At 53.8% G+C, this 15408-nt stretch overlaps 1 protein-coding gene and 1 long non-coding RNA gene across 4 annotated transcripts in view; one reads left to right on the top strand and one right to left on the bottom strand.

The window, feature by feature from the left end:
* The window catches only part of TTC7A (tetratricopeptide repeat domain 7A), a 120582-nt gene that overhangs the window by 90595 nt on the left and 14579 nt on the right, over nt 1-15408 (top strand). For all 3 annotated transcript variants that reach the window (XM_019414117.2, XM_019414327.2, XM_019414265.2), the window contains 3 exons: nt 2047-2163; nt 5660-5757; nt 7833-7967. In XM_019414117.2, coding sequence (XP_019269662.1) covers nt 2047-2163; nt 5660-5757; nt 7833-7967 — 350 coding nt within the window. The remainder of the gene's footprint in view (nt 1-2046; nt 2164-5659; nt 5758-7832; nt 7968-15408) is intronic.
* LOC128773514 (uncharacterized) lies at nt 577-13136 on the bottom strand. The gene is made up of 4 exons (XR_008417841.1): nt 12186-13136; nt 11172-11435; nt 2546-2632; nt 577-600 (listed from the first exon to the last, which is right to left on the bottom strand). It is a non-coding gene; the product is annotated as an uncharacterized LOC128773514 (long non-coding RNA).

Here is a 15408-nt window from a genome sequence, read left to right on the forward strand (position 1 = left end):
CCAGTTGATTATCACTTGATAATCAGCACCTTATTAGCTAGGCAATTTGTCATTTTTAGCACTAATTGTTATCTTGAAGGCAGAAATCATGTTTTTTACTCCATATTCCTGAAGCAGAGGTTCCTAATACTTGTGGAGTGTTGGACCCTTCGAGAATCCAGGAAGGAAGAGTAGGGATGGCAGGTCCAGTTTTCCCCAGCAGCTGCCCACCAAGATGCAGAGACCATGCTCCTGCCCAGGCCTGTGCAGTCTAAACTGTGGGGACCCCAGTTTCTGGCCTCCCTAGGCCTCCCTGTAAGCCAGCCAGGCAGTTCACTAGTAGATGTTCTAGGGGCACAAGGCATCCTAAGGGTCTGAGAAGTCTCCCTGGAGAAGGTGGGATATATGGTCAAGCCTGAAAGGGGATGAACATGGAGAGACAAGGCCAGGGGAGGGTGGGGGTGCCAGGGTCCTGTGAGCAGAGGCAGAAAATGCACATGCATTTTTGAGGAAAGGTGAGGAGGAAAAATAATAATTGGTCAGAATTCAAACCTCCTCCTCTGAAAAGAGAACTGGGGCAAATTCCACTCTGATCTTCATTCTGTAGCAGCAAGTCACAATCTAAGAAAAACAAGGTGTGAGAAGCAAGGAGCAGAGTGAGGCCATCAACGTCCTTCATCAGGCTGGAGGCCCAGGTCTCAGCACAAGGTCTCAGGCCAGGGCTCCAAGTACGCGAAAAGGTCAGAGGGGAAAGCTCCCAGGTGGAGGCTGGCCTTCCTGTACGGTGCCTCCAGCCTCAGATCACAGGATGCACCCTGTCTAGATGCAGGACTCCACTTCTATGAGGGCCCGTGTGCCAACCTCAGATGGTCCAGCAGAACTAACCGGGCAGCGATCAAGTACAGGGCCTGACAGTCATGTGGGTTTGTCCCAGCGATGCCAGGATTAACAGGGCCTCACGCTCACCACCCAGTGAGAACCAGAGCCACAGCCTTGTTTGGGTCTCAGTGGCTCAGCCAAGTTCACATGCTGCCCAGGCAGCTGGTGTGCATCAGTGTGGCTGGCAGTACCCACAGTATAAAGAATGCAGTACTTCCACAGCCATTAGTGAATCGCCACTGCCTTGAATGTCCTTAGTGTCCCTGGCTGCCTTGACCCTCCCCTGGGACCCCAGTACTCCCTGACAACTGAAAGGTCAACACCTGGCACAGCAGGTCTCCCAGCCCCCCACCCCCGCCCCAGTTATGGTGAGCAGTGTTCTAACGGTCTCTGCTATGTCCAGGACAGAGGAAGGGAGCTGTCGGCCCCTCCTGTGGTCCCACCTTCTGGTGGGAGCAGCCCTCCCCTCTCCTCCCAGCCCCCTTCAGGGCCACATCCCCACATCCAGCAGCATCCTGACCTCAGAGGACGCCCAGTTTTCAGGTTGAAAGAGATTCTGAAGTTGCTGCCTCCCTTTGCAGAGCAACTGTGTTCCTAAATGGCGACTGAATAGGACTTGGTGTCACTTGAGTCCTATTGCACATATAAGGGGAGCTGGCTGTTTTAGGAAATCCAGTGAAGAATTCTTTGGTAAAGTAACACATGACTGATGACACTCCTCATGTATCCAGGGTCAGGAAACAGTTTGCAGTTCAGTTTAGGAGATGTTAATTGAGCATTTATTGTGCGCCGGCAAGGTCTAAAGCACAACTCTGGCCTTTAGGTAACCTTTCTTTTTCAGTTCCTTGCTTAGCTCCATTCCTGGATGAGCAATTGCTTTCTGGGTCTCTCATATACAAGGTTCACTGGGGGCCTGTGGGGTGTGTGAATATAAAAATGGCCACATGGTCACTGAGGATGGTGCATACCGTGGATGTGGGTAAGAGGAACATACAAAGCAAGACTAGCAGACACACCTAACAGTGCTTCAGAGAGTGGGGCAGGAGAGTATCTGATCAGGGGCCAAGTGGATGAGAGGAGCGGGCAGCACGGTGGGGCAGAATCCCTTGGGTTCCCAGCCTGGGAGGAAGACCAAGGGAAAGGGGGCCCTCTCAGGGACGTGCTAACTGTTCCTGTCCTTCCCTGCAGCCTGATGTTCACCAAGGTGAAGCTGGAGCAGGTCCTGAAAGGCCCGGAGGAAGCCCTTGTGACCTGCAGACAAATGCTGCGGCTGTGGCAGACCCTGTACAGCTTCTCCCAGCTGGGGTGAGTGGCCATCATCATCCTTGGGGTCGCCCAGGGGGTGGAGGGCAGCACTGACAGGGGGTGGTTGCCAGGGCAACAGCCCACAGCTGAGTGGTCATGATGCCTGGGGGTGGTGACGATATTTGAATCAGAGTGTGCTACTTACTGCTCCTGGGGCCTTTTACATCCGTAGGCTAATTTTAACCTTTTGACAATCCTCTGTGAGGACACAAAGAACCTGTTTAGGAAACTGAAGTTCCGAGGGGTAAGAATGAAGTTATTATTGAGCATCTGGGCCAGGTTCTGGGATTGTTACTTACATATTATACACTGTCAGATTTTATTCTCACCCTAGGAGGGAAACTTAGACTCAGGAACCATAGAGAATTTGCCAGTCACTCACCTGGTAAATGGTAGTGCTGGGGCTTGAACCTGGGTCGCCTGAGTCGCAGCCCTGAGCCGGTTGCTTCTTCCTGGCTCCATTTGGAAGCTAGAGGGAAGAGGAAGAAGCAGAGTTCCTGAAAGGCCCGCCCCTCTTCCCCACTCACCCACCATCTCCACTCATCCTATCTCCTGCCACAGCCCCCAGCCTGGGCTCTGGGTTTCTCCTGGGCCAGATAGGGACTCTTGTGCAGACTGAATCTGCTGAAAGTTTTTGCTCAAATCTCCTGGGACACCGTGCAGCCCAAAGCAGAAAAGGGCCTTGTGCCCGGCAGGTGCACCATGACTTCCTGGTCCTCTGGTCCTCCCTCCCTCCCCTTCCCTGAAATTGTTGGCTGTATCATCTCCCGGAGACCTTAAGGGACCCCACACTGGTAGATGTGTTTGCATTTTCACAGGGACTCTGGGAACCCTAAAGGGTTTCACAATCCCCAGAGGCATGTCTCTCTGGTGGTGAAATTTACAGAGGAGGCTCCAGGGTAATCCAATGAGGTTAAAACCCTTGGGCAAATAGGGTCTGCCTCGCTCTGAAGGCCTTTGAAAGGCCTGAGAGATTCCAGGGCAGAGCAGGACCCAGTGAATGGAAGCTGCCAGAAGGAGGCTCTGGGGTGAGGGACTTTTCAGAAAGGGAATGGGGAGCTGTCTGGCAGCTGGGTGATACGGGGGTGAGGACCAGACTCTGGGATGAGCAGGGCCTGCACTGAGATACCCCTTGCTCAGCCACTCCCTGGCTACAGTCACTCCTTCATGGAGCCTTCAGATGTATAGTCTGGCTCCCCTTACAGAAAGGAGATGTCATTGGAGGTGGCAGGAACCTCCTCTTGGCTGGATGGCTGGTTGCCTGCTCCTCCAGGCGGTCTTTGTGGGGCCTCTCTGAGCTGCAGCCCCGTGTCTTGGCATTTGGGCCCATCCTGGGCCTCCCCTCCAGGCAGCAGAACTGTGGGGCTGCCCCATGTTCTCTCCAGGGCTGGGGCTGTGGGTTCTTGCTAGGGTTGTTTAAGTCACCACTCACACACTCATCTGTGATAGGAGGGCCTGGTGGAGCTCCTCCTAGGTTCCCCAGGCACCTCTTTTGGGAAGCCTCCCATAGCTCCCCACTCAGGGCGGGGCAGGGCTCAGCCAGGCCAGCTGCCTGGAGTCAAATAGGAAGCATTCTTTCTGAACCTGGAGCCACAGAGCAGAAACTAAGACTTGTGAAATCTGCTTCGGAGCAGCTGAGGACAGGCCAGAATCCACAGCCTGAAGGTCTGGCCTACCCACCCCACCCATACACCCTCCTTCCTCAGCTCCACCTGGGCCAGCCCATGCTGTCCCCAGGACCTGCTCAGATGCTTTCCTTCATGGAGCCTGTAGTCACCCAGCCTTGGACGCTTCAGTTCAACCTTCATGATCTAGGTGTTTTGAAGTGCTCATCATGGACTCTCCTCCCCACCTCTCCTCCCCTGGTGGCTGCCAGGTTCTTCAGGATAGGAGCAATGCTGTATGTTGGCCTAGAACCAAGTGACAAAAGTCCCCTGAGATGGGCTGTTTCTGGAGTCCTTCTTGGGCTGGGAGGGATGGTGAGACAAGAAGCTGCCTGCGCTGGGCACCTGCCCATGTTGTCTCCTGTACTCCTCACGGTAAACTCATGAGATAGGCATCTTCTGCTTGTTACTGCACACAATGAGATGACAAAAGTAAGACTTAGAATGCTTTGCTGAGGGTCTCACAGCTAAGGAGGGGTGGCCGGTGTCTCTGGCTCTTTGGCACCGCACTCTGGTGCCTCTGGGAGCAGAAAAGGGTGGGGAGGAAAGGCATCAACCTGGATCTACTGTGTTTTGTGGATGGTTTCCTCTAATGTCTGCACCATGGCCGTGCACCCACAGGCCCAAGTTCAGACCAGTGTGAGCATGAGTTAAAATGGCAAGGACACCCTGGGCCCTGGCATTCTTGATTGGGACCATCATCTTGACACCCCCTGAAGGTCAGAAGCCTCTGGCCCCAGGCTGGGCTTGCCATCTATCCTGCCCTGTTTACCTTGGCCCTCCTCCAGGCTTCCCTGGTCAGCAGGTTCAAGGGCAACCCCAGAAGTAGGCGGGGTGGCTGGAGGTATGTGTGCCCCAGGATGGGCACAACAGGCTGTGCTGCCTTTCTGAGCTGTGGCTCCCCCCACCCCCCACCCCGCTTCCCCACTCTGAGAAAAGAGGAACCTCCCTAGCAGTGTGGGAACCACAAGGACCTGGGGAATTGGGGGCAGGGGAGAGTACCATGCTTGTTTATCTGCCCCCGCAGGGCCCTCCCTCTGGTTCTTCTGGGGCTACCCTGGTAGCCCGACGTAGAGTGCCTGATGCAGAATGGTGGCTGGGCCTTCCTTCCCTGGGGCTTGGGCTGGGGGTATTTCTGGTAGCCCGTGAAGACCAAGTTTTCCTTGGAAGCTGGATCTTGGTGCCTGCTCTGTGCCTGGCACTCTGCTGGACATTGTGAGGGTGGCAAAAGGTAGCAAAGACCTCCTTTCGTCCTGGGGGAGCTTCTACCATCACTGACTTCAGAGGAGGGAGAGTTTCTAACCCATGTGCTGCTGGATCCATGCTGACGGAGGGCAGGGGAGAAGGCAGCTGTGAGGGGCACAGGAGGCTTTCTGGCTGTATGAGGGGCTCTGGGCTGGGTTCTAAAGGATGGGGGGGGGGGTTGTGTGGACCAGAAGAACAAACAGCAAGAACATTCTTGGTTTGCATGAGCAAATGTTAGCTGCAGGGATGAAATGTGGTAGTGTTAAGGAATAGCGGGGAGACTGATGGCCTCACGGGCACATAGTGGTGGTGTGTGTGTGTGGGTGTGTGAGTGTGTGGGTGTGTACACATGCTGGGGAGTAACAGCATGTCAGTGTAGCTTCTGGGGTTAGCCAGATTCTAGGGTAAGCCTGAGGCCCGATCTGTCTTGCCATCTCTGGTGGTCTCCACCCTTCCTAGTGGTCCTAGCTTTGGCTCCGTTCCCAGGCCTAAACTCTCAGCCTCAGACCCTGCCTGGTGTAAGGCTCCCTTGTTCTCCCTTGCAAGCCCTCTGCCTCACTGGGGCCTGGCTTTCCCTTGCCTTTCAGAGGCCTGGAAAAGGATGGGAGCCTCGGCGAGGGTGTCACACTGAAGAAGCAGAGTGGCATGCATCTGACTCTGCCCGATGCCCATGATGCAGACTCCGGTAAGAACGTGCCCGTGGGCAGCTGCCCATGTGGGCCCACCACTCCCTCTCCCAGCCTGAGCACAAACTGGGGAGAGTGGCATCTTCCCAGTCTGGCCAAACCCACCCTGCTCTTGGCCAGCCGTGGCCCCAGCGCCTGGTGCTAAGAAACTAAGGAGCTGCCCTCGGGCATCTTTCTGGGCCCATCCTGGCTCTGGGGCGGAAAGTGGACTGCTGGAGCAGGCAAGGGACGGACCCAGCCTCCTGGGCAGGGGTGCAGAGAGGAGAGCCAGGGTGGAGAGTTGACTGTGGAGCACAGAAACCATCTCCCCTTAGGCTAAACTCAAGGCCAATGTCTGCCATTAAAATGTCCTTAGTAGATCGAGTGGAGTCAAGTAGAAAGGAATGAGCTGAGCTCAAATTTATAACTCTAAGCCCATAGAGAACTGTTTGAAAGGAGGCCCTGATTAAAGCAGAAAAGCAAAGGCACAAGAAGAATTAGTCACCCGAATGGAGTGTGAAGCAGTTGCGTTTAGCGGCATTGCTCATTTTTTCCACCTCTGCGGACATGAACCGAGATGCATCTTTGTTGTCACTGATGGAGCTGATTTCCGATGCCAAGCCCTGCACCTGACTTGACTTGGAGGCACATCTGAGGGGGCGCTGGGCTGAATGTGGAGCTGCTGGCTCCAAGGAGAGAATGGTGAAGGAGGGCATAGCGCCCTTGCAGTTAGGGAGGAAAGAACCATGAGCCAATTATTAGGACTCCACATGCACTTGTCTTATAAACTGAAACCATCTGTGGTTTGCCCCGAGGTCTCCTGAGTTTATTGGAGCCTTTATTGCCTCTGAGAGAGAGAAAGAAAGACAGAGAGAGAGAGAGAGAGAGAGAGAAAGTGCTCACATTTCACCTGCATGTGAATTGTAAATGTCAATGGCTTATATATCCTCAACAGGGACCCGTGTCACCCAGAACTGCCACCGGGGAGGTTCTCCGGAGGGCACAGGGTCTGACCTGAGTTGCTACCCAAGGATCCCTCACAGCACAACCTCAAGTGGGACCCTTCTATATCAGATACGATAACATGCACTGGTGAAAACAGAAAGCAAAGAGCAAAAGGAAGAAAAGAAAAATCATCCACCGTTTCAAAATCCAGACCTTAATAATGGCCTTTCAGACCTTTTCTCTAGGTCCCTATTTCTTTCTTATACAAATGTGACCAGGGGCACCTGGGTGGCTCTATTGGTTAAGCGTCCAACTCTTGGTTTCAGCTCAGGTCATGATCTCACAGTTCGTGGGTTCAAGCCTTGCATCGGGTTCTGTGCTGCCAGCACAGAGCCTGCTTGGGATTCTCTCTATCCCTCTCTCTCTGCCTCTTGCCTGCTCATGCTCTTTCTCTCTCTCAAAATTAATAAATAAACATAAATAAATAATCATACCCTTTTCTAACATGCTGTTTTCACCTAACTATATAATGTGAACATCCTTCTACATCGGTTTCCAGATCTATGTGTCATTATTTTAATGACTGCAGGGAGCGGTTAGAGTGGGAGAGAGCCAAAGCATAAGAGACTGTTAAAAACTGAGAACAAACTGAGGGTTGATGGGGGGTGGGAGGGAGGGCAGGGTGGGAGGGAGGGCAGGGTGGGTGATGGGTATTGAGGAGGGCACCTTTTGGGATGAGCACTGGGTGTTGTATGGAAACCAATTTGACAGTAAATTTCATATATTAAAAAATAAAAAAATAAAATAAAAAATAAAAATAAAAATTAAAAAAAAAAAAAAAAAATGACTGCAGGGTCTTGTGCGAACATACCCTCACTTATTTTGAACCACTCCCTATCGTTAGACATTCAGATCATTTCTCTTTTCAGTAGTGCAGGCACCTTTGCCAACATTTATGACTATCTTCTCTAGTGATAGACTCTTGGAAGCAGGCTTGCTGCCTGACACTCCTCAATCCCAGCCATGGGTGAGGGTACAAAGAGGGCCCTTCCCGGTGCTCTGTGAGCTGTTTTGCAGCTGCCCAGCCGTGGGGCTGCTCCAGTCACTGCTCGGACTGTGCTGCTCAGCCCTCTCCCCTCTTGCTCTGCAGGGTCTCGGCGCGCATCATCCATCGCGGCCTCCCGGCTGGAGGAGGCCATGTCAGAGCTGACTGTGCCAAGCTCAGTCCTGAAGCAGGGCCCCATGCAGCTGTGGACCACGCTGGAACAGATCTGGCTCCAGGCTGGTGAGTGTCTCCGGCCCCAGTGACACCCACCTGCCTGCCTGCAGGCCTCTCAGCCGTGCCCTGCCCTGGAGGAAGGAGTGTGGGGCTGTGAGGGCCCCTGCCAAGGCCTGGGTAGACTGTATTACTCATGGAAAGGCCTGGGGATCAGAAACCTGGAGCCCTGGTTCCAGCTCTTCTTTGCTTGGCCCAAGAAAAGTCACTTAATCTGTCTGGCTATGGGCTTCCTTCTGCACCAAATGGGGAGAGGACCTGCCTGCCTACCTGGGAGAGGCTATCTGTCAGCAAATATAAGTGTAAGAAGATTTGAAGAAAGACCACATAGATGGATAGTCTTCTTAGTCTCAAAAACAGGCCCATCCCTCCTTCTTGCCCATCTTCCCCTGAGTAAAACCAGTTAGTACTCAAACCCTAGAGGCTCACAGAGAAGAGGTGAGGGCTGGCAGTGTAGTTCATTGAAAGCAGAGGGCTGATAACACTGGGATGGCCATTCCCTCTTTATTTTTTTAAAATTTTTTTTAATGTTTATCTTTGAGAGAGAGAGAGAGAGATCGAGACCAAGCATGAGCAGGGAAGGGGCAGAGAGAGAGGGAGACAGAATCCAAAGCAGGGTCCAGGCTCTGAGCGGTCAGCATAGAGGCCAGTGTGGAGCTTGAACCCACAAACCGTGAGATCATGACCTGAGCAGAAGTCAGATGCCTAACCGACTGCCCCTCAGGTGGCCTCTTGATAGGTAACTGGCACCACTGCCACCGGGGAATTTGAGGGACAGTTAGTGTTGGGGAGGCAGGCAGCTTCAGGGTCACACACAGCTGGGTTCTTTTTTTATTATTATTTTAGACAAGAGCCAGAGGGGCAGAAGGAGAGAGAGACAGAGAGAAGCTCAGGCAGCCTCCAGAGTGTGGAACTCGATGCAGGGCTCGGTTTCACAACCCTGGGATCATGACCTGAGCTGAAATCAAGAGTTGGACACTCAACCAACTGAACTACCCAGGTGCCCCACAGAGCTTGGATTCTAATGCCAGCCCCTTTCTGTCTGTCCTGATCATGAGCTATAAGCTGACGTGTGTAAAGCAGTTAGTGCAGCATGGGACACCAGTAAATGGTGCTTGGTCTCTGTCCCATCCACTATAGTCATGCTGGAGACAGAAGCAGGATGGCCCCCAGTGGTGACCGTCCTTGAGCCTCCACTAAGGATTCCAGGGAGGCACTTGCTGGGTTTGAGAATTTCATCTAAGCCGGGGTGAGAGGTGGGTTCAAGTGAAAGGGGAAAGAATCAAGGCCATCAATGTACCTGAATGACACAGAATAGCAGCAGTAGAAGAAGAAAAAGGAAGGTAGCAGAATAAGTGCAATCCTTAGAGGCTCCCGGGTGGCTCAGTCGGTTAAGCGTCTGACTTCGGCTCAAGCCATGATCTCATGGTTTGGGAGTTCGAGCCCCGTATCGGGCTCTCTGCCCTCAGCAGAAGTCTGCTTCGGATCCTCTCTCTCCCTCTCTCTCTCTCTGCCCCTTACCCCCCTCTCAAAAATAAAAAATTAAAAAAAATAAATAAGTGGAATCCTAGAAACGCACCAGGCCAACATGGCCTTCTGATCGAGAACTGCCCGAGTGAAGCTCCTCGCCTGTTTTCTGGTTACCCTGAGTGCCCATCTCTACCCAGGGGGTGGCGCCTACAGACATCCAGGGGAGATGCAGAAGGCACTGCAAGTAGATGGTTCTGGAGACTGGCGGACATTGCAAGTCAGAGGCAGAATGTGGTTACCTGGGAATCTGAGGTTTCCCGCTGCCTGGATTTCACATATGGTCCTATTAGCATGCAGTACTCCCCCTACTCCCCCACCATAGGTTCTGAATGTGGCGGAGGGGGACAGTTGGGCCAGGATTTACAGGCTAAACAGGGAAGCATTTTAATAATGCAAACACTGCCACAGCTAGCATAGGAGGGTCCCTTAGGATGCTAGGGATGTGTGGGAGCTGTGTTCCACAGCCGGCTTGTTGCATCCTGAGTAGGAAAAGGAATGTTGAAAACTCCAGAGGGATATTAAAAAAAGCCTCCCCTTAGGCAGAGAGCCCCCTGTCATCTGCTAAGACATGAAGCCGTAACGGCTCCCAAGAGGCACACCGGAGCCCCGGCCCCTACATGTGCTTGGGGTAGGAAGCTGCCCACACTGGGCCTTCACCAACTTCAAGGGGCACATCAGCAACCCGGCGATCAGATCGGAGTTGTGCATTGCCTACTCTAGAGTTCCCAAGGCCTTTGGTTTAATGACGCATGTTGTTTACTACCATCAGCAAATGAACACATTTTTGCATTTCACAAACCTGCTTGCATTTCTCAAGTATGCTGCTTTATGCTCCGGATGCTAGTGCATCCTGGTAACTCCAGGGAAGGAGTAAGCCTGTAATTAGGCTTGGGAATTATCGGTGTAAACACATGCCTTTCGATAACTTGCACATTAGCCTTTCTTCTCTGGATGTTATCCTAGATATTCAGCCTACAGAGAACTCTCAAGAACAAAATCTGAATGCCACGAACGTGGTGCCAAGTAAGGGTTGGGCAGAGTGGCATTAGGAGACAAGTTTGGGTGTGTGTGACCAATCCAAAATGGCAGTGGCTTCTGCAAAGTAGACGCTTTGTAAGAAAAACAAAGCGTCTACCTTGCAGAAGCCACTGTAACAACTCAGAAGCCATTGTAACAACTCAGAGATGGAGGCCTTGACTGGGATGACAGCTGTGCTCTCCTGGTCCAGGGACCCAGGTTCCTTCCATTTCATTGGCTCTGCTCTACCTGGGGAGTCACTCTCACCCCTGTGATCTATGATGGCTCTTCACCACATTCACCTTCCCAGGCATAACCAGGAAGAGTGGGAGAAGGGGACACCCCCTCCCAGTCAGGGCATATTTTGGAATTTGCACTAATCACTTCCCCTCATGATCCACCAGCCAGAACTTAGTCACATGACAGCAACTAGCTGCATAGGACTGTGGGAAATGTCACCGTCCTGGTTGCCTATAAGCCCTGTTAAAAAGCAGGGGCTCTGTCATTATAGGAGAAAGTGGGGATAGATTGAGGGACAGCAGCCACAGCCAGAAAGGGAAGGAAGAAAGTGTGCCAGGTTCTTTATTCTGAGAATGGGAGGATTCTGGAGCAGTCTGCACTCCATAAGCTACTAGCATCACCAGCCAGCATTTGCTGAGCACTTACTGAATGAAGGGCTGCCCTTCTTCAAGCCTCTTCAAGCCTCCGCCCATCCCAGTCAGATGTGAGAAGCATCACGGAGGGCTTCCACTTGAGAGATCCATTCCAGGAATGTTGCCTCTTTAGCAGAGGGTCTGTGTGATGATGGGAGAGGCACCAGGACTAACAGATGCTCCAGGATCCTGTGTGTCGAGAGGTGCCTTCCAGAAGAGCAAGATGGCCCACCTCCCTCTTTCACTGAAGCTCATGTCTCTGGGAGCTAACAGTGTGCTAGAGAAAGGGAGACAGATGTAGGGAAGAGATCCCCTAACCTGGATATCCAGGGCACTCATGGGCGGCCATGGGCTTTCCCTCAGCGGGGGGAAGTTGGCCCAAGTCCCAGCTCCCAAATGGCGGATTCACCACGTCTGGGCACTGGGCACAGAGCTCCAACTGCTAAACAGATCCGTCGAGCAAGAGCCAGTAACCCCACTGGTCCAGGCTGAATCTGTGCCCGGAAACCCTTTGCCCAAGGCATCTCGGGATGGGAGACCCAGCCTTCTATGGGGACAGTACTCAGGAGGCCCTGGGCACTGGCAGGTAACGGCTGTCGCGCTGTCAGCTGGGCAGACTGGAGAACTGGGGTGGGTGGCCAGGGCAGTGTCTGACGGTCATGTTTATTATAACATTGCAGTCAAGGGAGAAACAGCCTCACCAGTGCCCCCCGCCCACCTCCTCTCGTGCTTTTCTTCCATTCCTCCTCATCCCTCTCTTTGTCTTCCCTCACGCTCCCCTCTGTCCCAGCTCCCCGCCCTTCTCCCTCCTGCCTTCTGTGCCTCCTTCCCACGTACCCTCTTCTCTTCCTCTGGCTTTTTCTTCTTTCCTCTGCCTGCACCCCCTCCTCCCAGCTGCAGAGATAGTGAGGAGAGCATCCAGGGACAGGAAGTCAGGAGCCCAGGCCCTGCAGCTTTGATTCCCTTGTGGCCTGAGGTAAATTGGGCCCCCTCTCTGGGTCCCTGGGATGGAGGGTCTCAGACCAACCTGCAAAATGCCTTCAGACCTTCGGATTCTCAGTGTTATTCTTTCGGTTCCATGATTGTCTCTCTCTTTCCTTCCTTGTCCGCCTCCCTTCTGTCACCTTTATTCGGGGTGTCCATATGTCCTGATGGTCTGCTCCATGAGGAGGACACCTGTTTCCTTTAGGGGGATAGTTTTGGTGATCCCTTCTGGGGTTCAAGGCTAGCTAAGGGCCTAACCTTAACTTCTCTCCTAAGCTTTTCCCTGAGGGGCCTCTGCCTTTAGCCTGAGTGCCAAGTGCACTCTCACATGGGGAGGCTCCTGAAAGGCCTTAGACATGACCCTGGGCCCTCCCTCCCCCTGCTCCTCAGCTTAGAACTAGTCCAAGGGCAAGGCCCTCCTTGCAAAGAGGGTGTGCAAATAGCCGGTGAAAAGTGAGTTCATCCCCCAACCTGGGGGTGGGGTGGGGCTTTGCTTTGGCCGAAAGACTGGAACCAGCTCAGGGTGCAGGGTTAGATCAGGATGCCTCAGAAAAAAAAAACAATAAAAGGGACTGTTGCAAAGCTCCAGGGAACAGATGTTTTCCATTTGGAGCCTGCCGGGAGAAGCACAGAGGGGGGGCTGGTAGAGAGAGATGGACAGAAGAGGGAGAAAAGCTGAGACAGAGAGGTAGGAGGAGAGGTCAAGAGCTGGCAGAGAGGAGATGAGAGAAGTAGGGAAATCGGGAGGGAGAGAAAATGAGCTGAGGGGATGGGAGAGGGGCCCTCGACACTGGGGACAGCTAGGTCTGTTTGCTGGGGTGGTGAACTGGACCGTGAGAATTCAAGGAAAGTCCAGTAACAGGGAGTGTTCCTCCAGCCCTGGCAGGGGGAGGCCCGGATGGGTGGGCACCTTGGGGCCCTAGCAGTCAAGGCCAGGAGGTCAAGAAATCAGGGCAGTGCGCAGGTGTGGTGCCACGCTACAGCCAGAGCATAGGCTGGCTGACTGTCTGGGGAGCACCATGTTTGGTAAAACAGTTGCCCAGGGACGCTGAGGCTAGGAAGAAGGGGTGTACTGCAGCCCCCAGACCTGTGGGCCTGTCTGCAGGTCAGAGGCCCCGCCCTGGAGTCTGAGCATGCCAGGGACTGTCTGCAAGGCAGCCAGGAGCCCTCAGGAGACCTTACTTCTCTGGCTCTGTTCTGTGTCATCTGGTTTCCTGCCTAACTGGTAATGAAGTCCATCGGACCAAAGCAGCCCTACCTATTTTTCAGGGCATGTTCTCTGCTATATGGCCAGCCTGACAAGGGCTAGGGCCACAAGGAAAGAAGGAGGTGGGGATCCCTGTAATTGAAATCTGTTGATACGAAGGCATTGTGAGGAGTCACCAAGGGAGACCCCAGGAGCAGCCTCCAGAGACAGGGACTCAGGAGACAGGACGGCAAGTTGTAAACAGCTTAATGAGCCATGCCAGTACCAGGCAGGCAGGCAGGTGGGCTGGGCCTGCTGGGCAAGGTCTATGGGAGTGGAGAGCCTAGCCTCTGAGCTGAGCTCCTGGTGGTAGAGGAAGCAGCTACAGGGGCTGGTGCAGGACAGGCCTCCCCGCCTCTGGCACTCACACCATATGCCTCCTTCTGCTTCTCCCCCTCTCCTCCAGTGACCCTGGGGAGTTCAGGCAGGTCACAGTGGAGCCCAGCCCTCCAGGTCTGCACAACCTCCCTTTTGTCTGCCTGTCTAAGCACCCCTGTACTTTCAGGCCCCTGTTCCAGTGTTGCCTCCCCCCAGGAAGACTTCCCTGGCCACACCAGCACAGCTGACCTGACCCCTTCGGAGTGCCCAGAGTTTTCAGAATTGGCACTTGGCGCTCCATTGCCCTGGCTCCCTCCAGCAGTTTGGTCGCTCCGCTGCCCCACCTCCCCTCTTTATCCTTCTCATGGGGGTGGGCCAGGCACATGATCAGCACATTGTAATTGCACACTGGGCCCTCAGTTATGAAGGCACCCTGCTCAGAGCCCCAGGCAGCAGCTCCAGAAGAGAACGTGACAGCACAGCAGAGGAGAGCTTAGACAGAGTTAGACAAACCCCTCCCTGCAAGGCCCTGGGCTCTAAGGCTGCCCTTCCTGGCCTCACCTTCCTGCACTTTCTGCCTTGGGACTCTGCAGTTCAGGTTGTCTACAGGGACAAGAGCCTGCGTTTCTCTTTAGCCTTATCCTGGGGGCCTGGCTCCTCTGTGTTTACTTAGTTCTTCCAAATTCTCATCTCCTCTAGAGACAAAAAGCATACCCTTGCTCAAAAAGGCCTCTGTAGTATTGTAGGATGTGGCAAGCTACTTTGATTACACAATGAACCTTAGGCAACATTCACGCTGAGTACCCCCAAATGCTGTGTGCTGCAGTTGAGGCCTTAGGCTTCCTTCCTGCTTCTTGTTGAAACAGGAAGACGATGCCTGGGCCCAGGTTTTCCACCTTGTTCTGGGAGCTTCTTTGGGGATGTCTGTTATCTACCCGCCCCAGACCTGAATTAGTGTAACCTGAATTAGTGTAACCTCAGCCCTTGGCCTGTGCTAGGAACAGCTCCTGGCAGAGCCACAAGCCAGGCTCTGCGTGCCCTTCTGTGCTCCCATCTGTGTGCAGGCACCAGCCCCGGGAGGGGCAGCTGAGCCCAGGGCTGCCGGAGAGGAAGGCTGAGGGGGCCACGAGGCCGTGCTGCAAGCCCAGCCGGCCTGTTTCTAAAAGTGCCTGTTGTGGGTGTGTACCTGTGCAGCGTGGATCTGAAATGCGCCTTTATGTGGGCTGGCCTGAGATCGGAGAGATGGCCCCATTTTCCACAGATCTGCAGGGAAGAGGGCAAACTGGTTGTGGGACAGATCTTTCCTGCTTGTTGGTAAAAGGCACGTGCATTACCTATTCTCTCAGTGTGGCAGAAAGCCCTGGGCTTTGGAGAGAGGCCGGAGCTGCTAGGAGCCCAGCTCTGCCTCACCCCTTTCCACTGAGGGACTAGAGTGACGCCCTGCCTCCCTCAGCCTGGTTTGTTAGCACAGGGCTCATGAGAGCACCTCCTAGGAGAGTCAGATGAGAGTAGACACTTTGCAGAAGCAGGCCTTGGCCCACGGTCTCAAGGAGTGTGGGCCTTGTGGTAGCACACACCTGCATCCTCCTGATCAGCTTCCATCCCCCACCCCGAGACTCAGGGTCACCAGGTGAAGTGAGGGACACTGCAGAAAGCCACCTGACCTTTACAGACGCCACCCGTGCCCCCACTGCCAAGCTTG

The sequence above is a fragment of the Panthera pardus genome, unplaced genomic scaffold (genome assembly GCF_024362965.1).
Source record: "Panthera pardus isolate Hobbes unplaced genomic scaffold, ASM2436296v1 HiC_scaffold_25, whole genome shotgun sequence".
NCBI classification, from domain to species: Eukaryota; Metazoa; Chordata; class Mammalia; order Carnivora; family Felidae; genus Panthera; species Panthera pardus.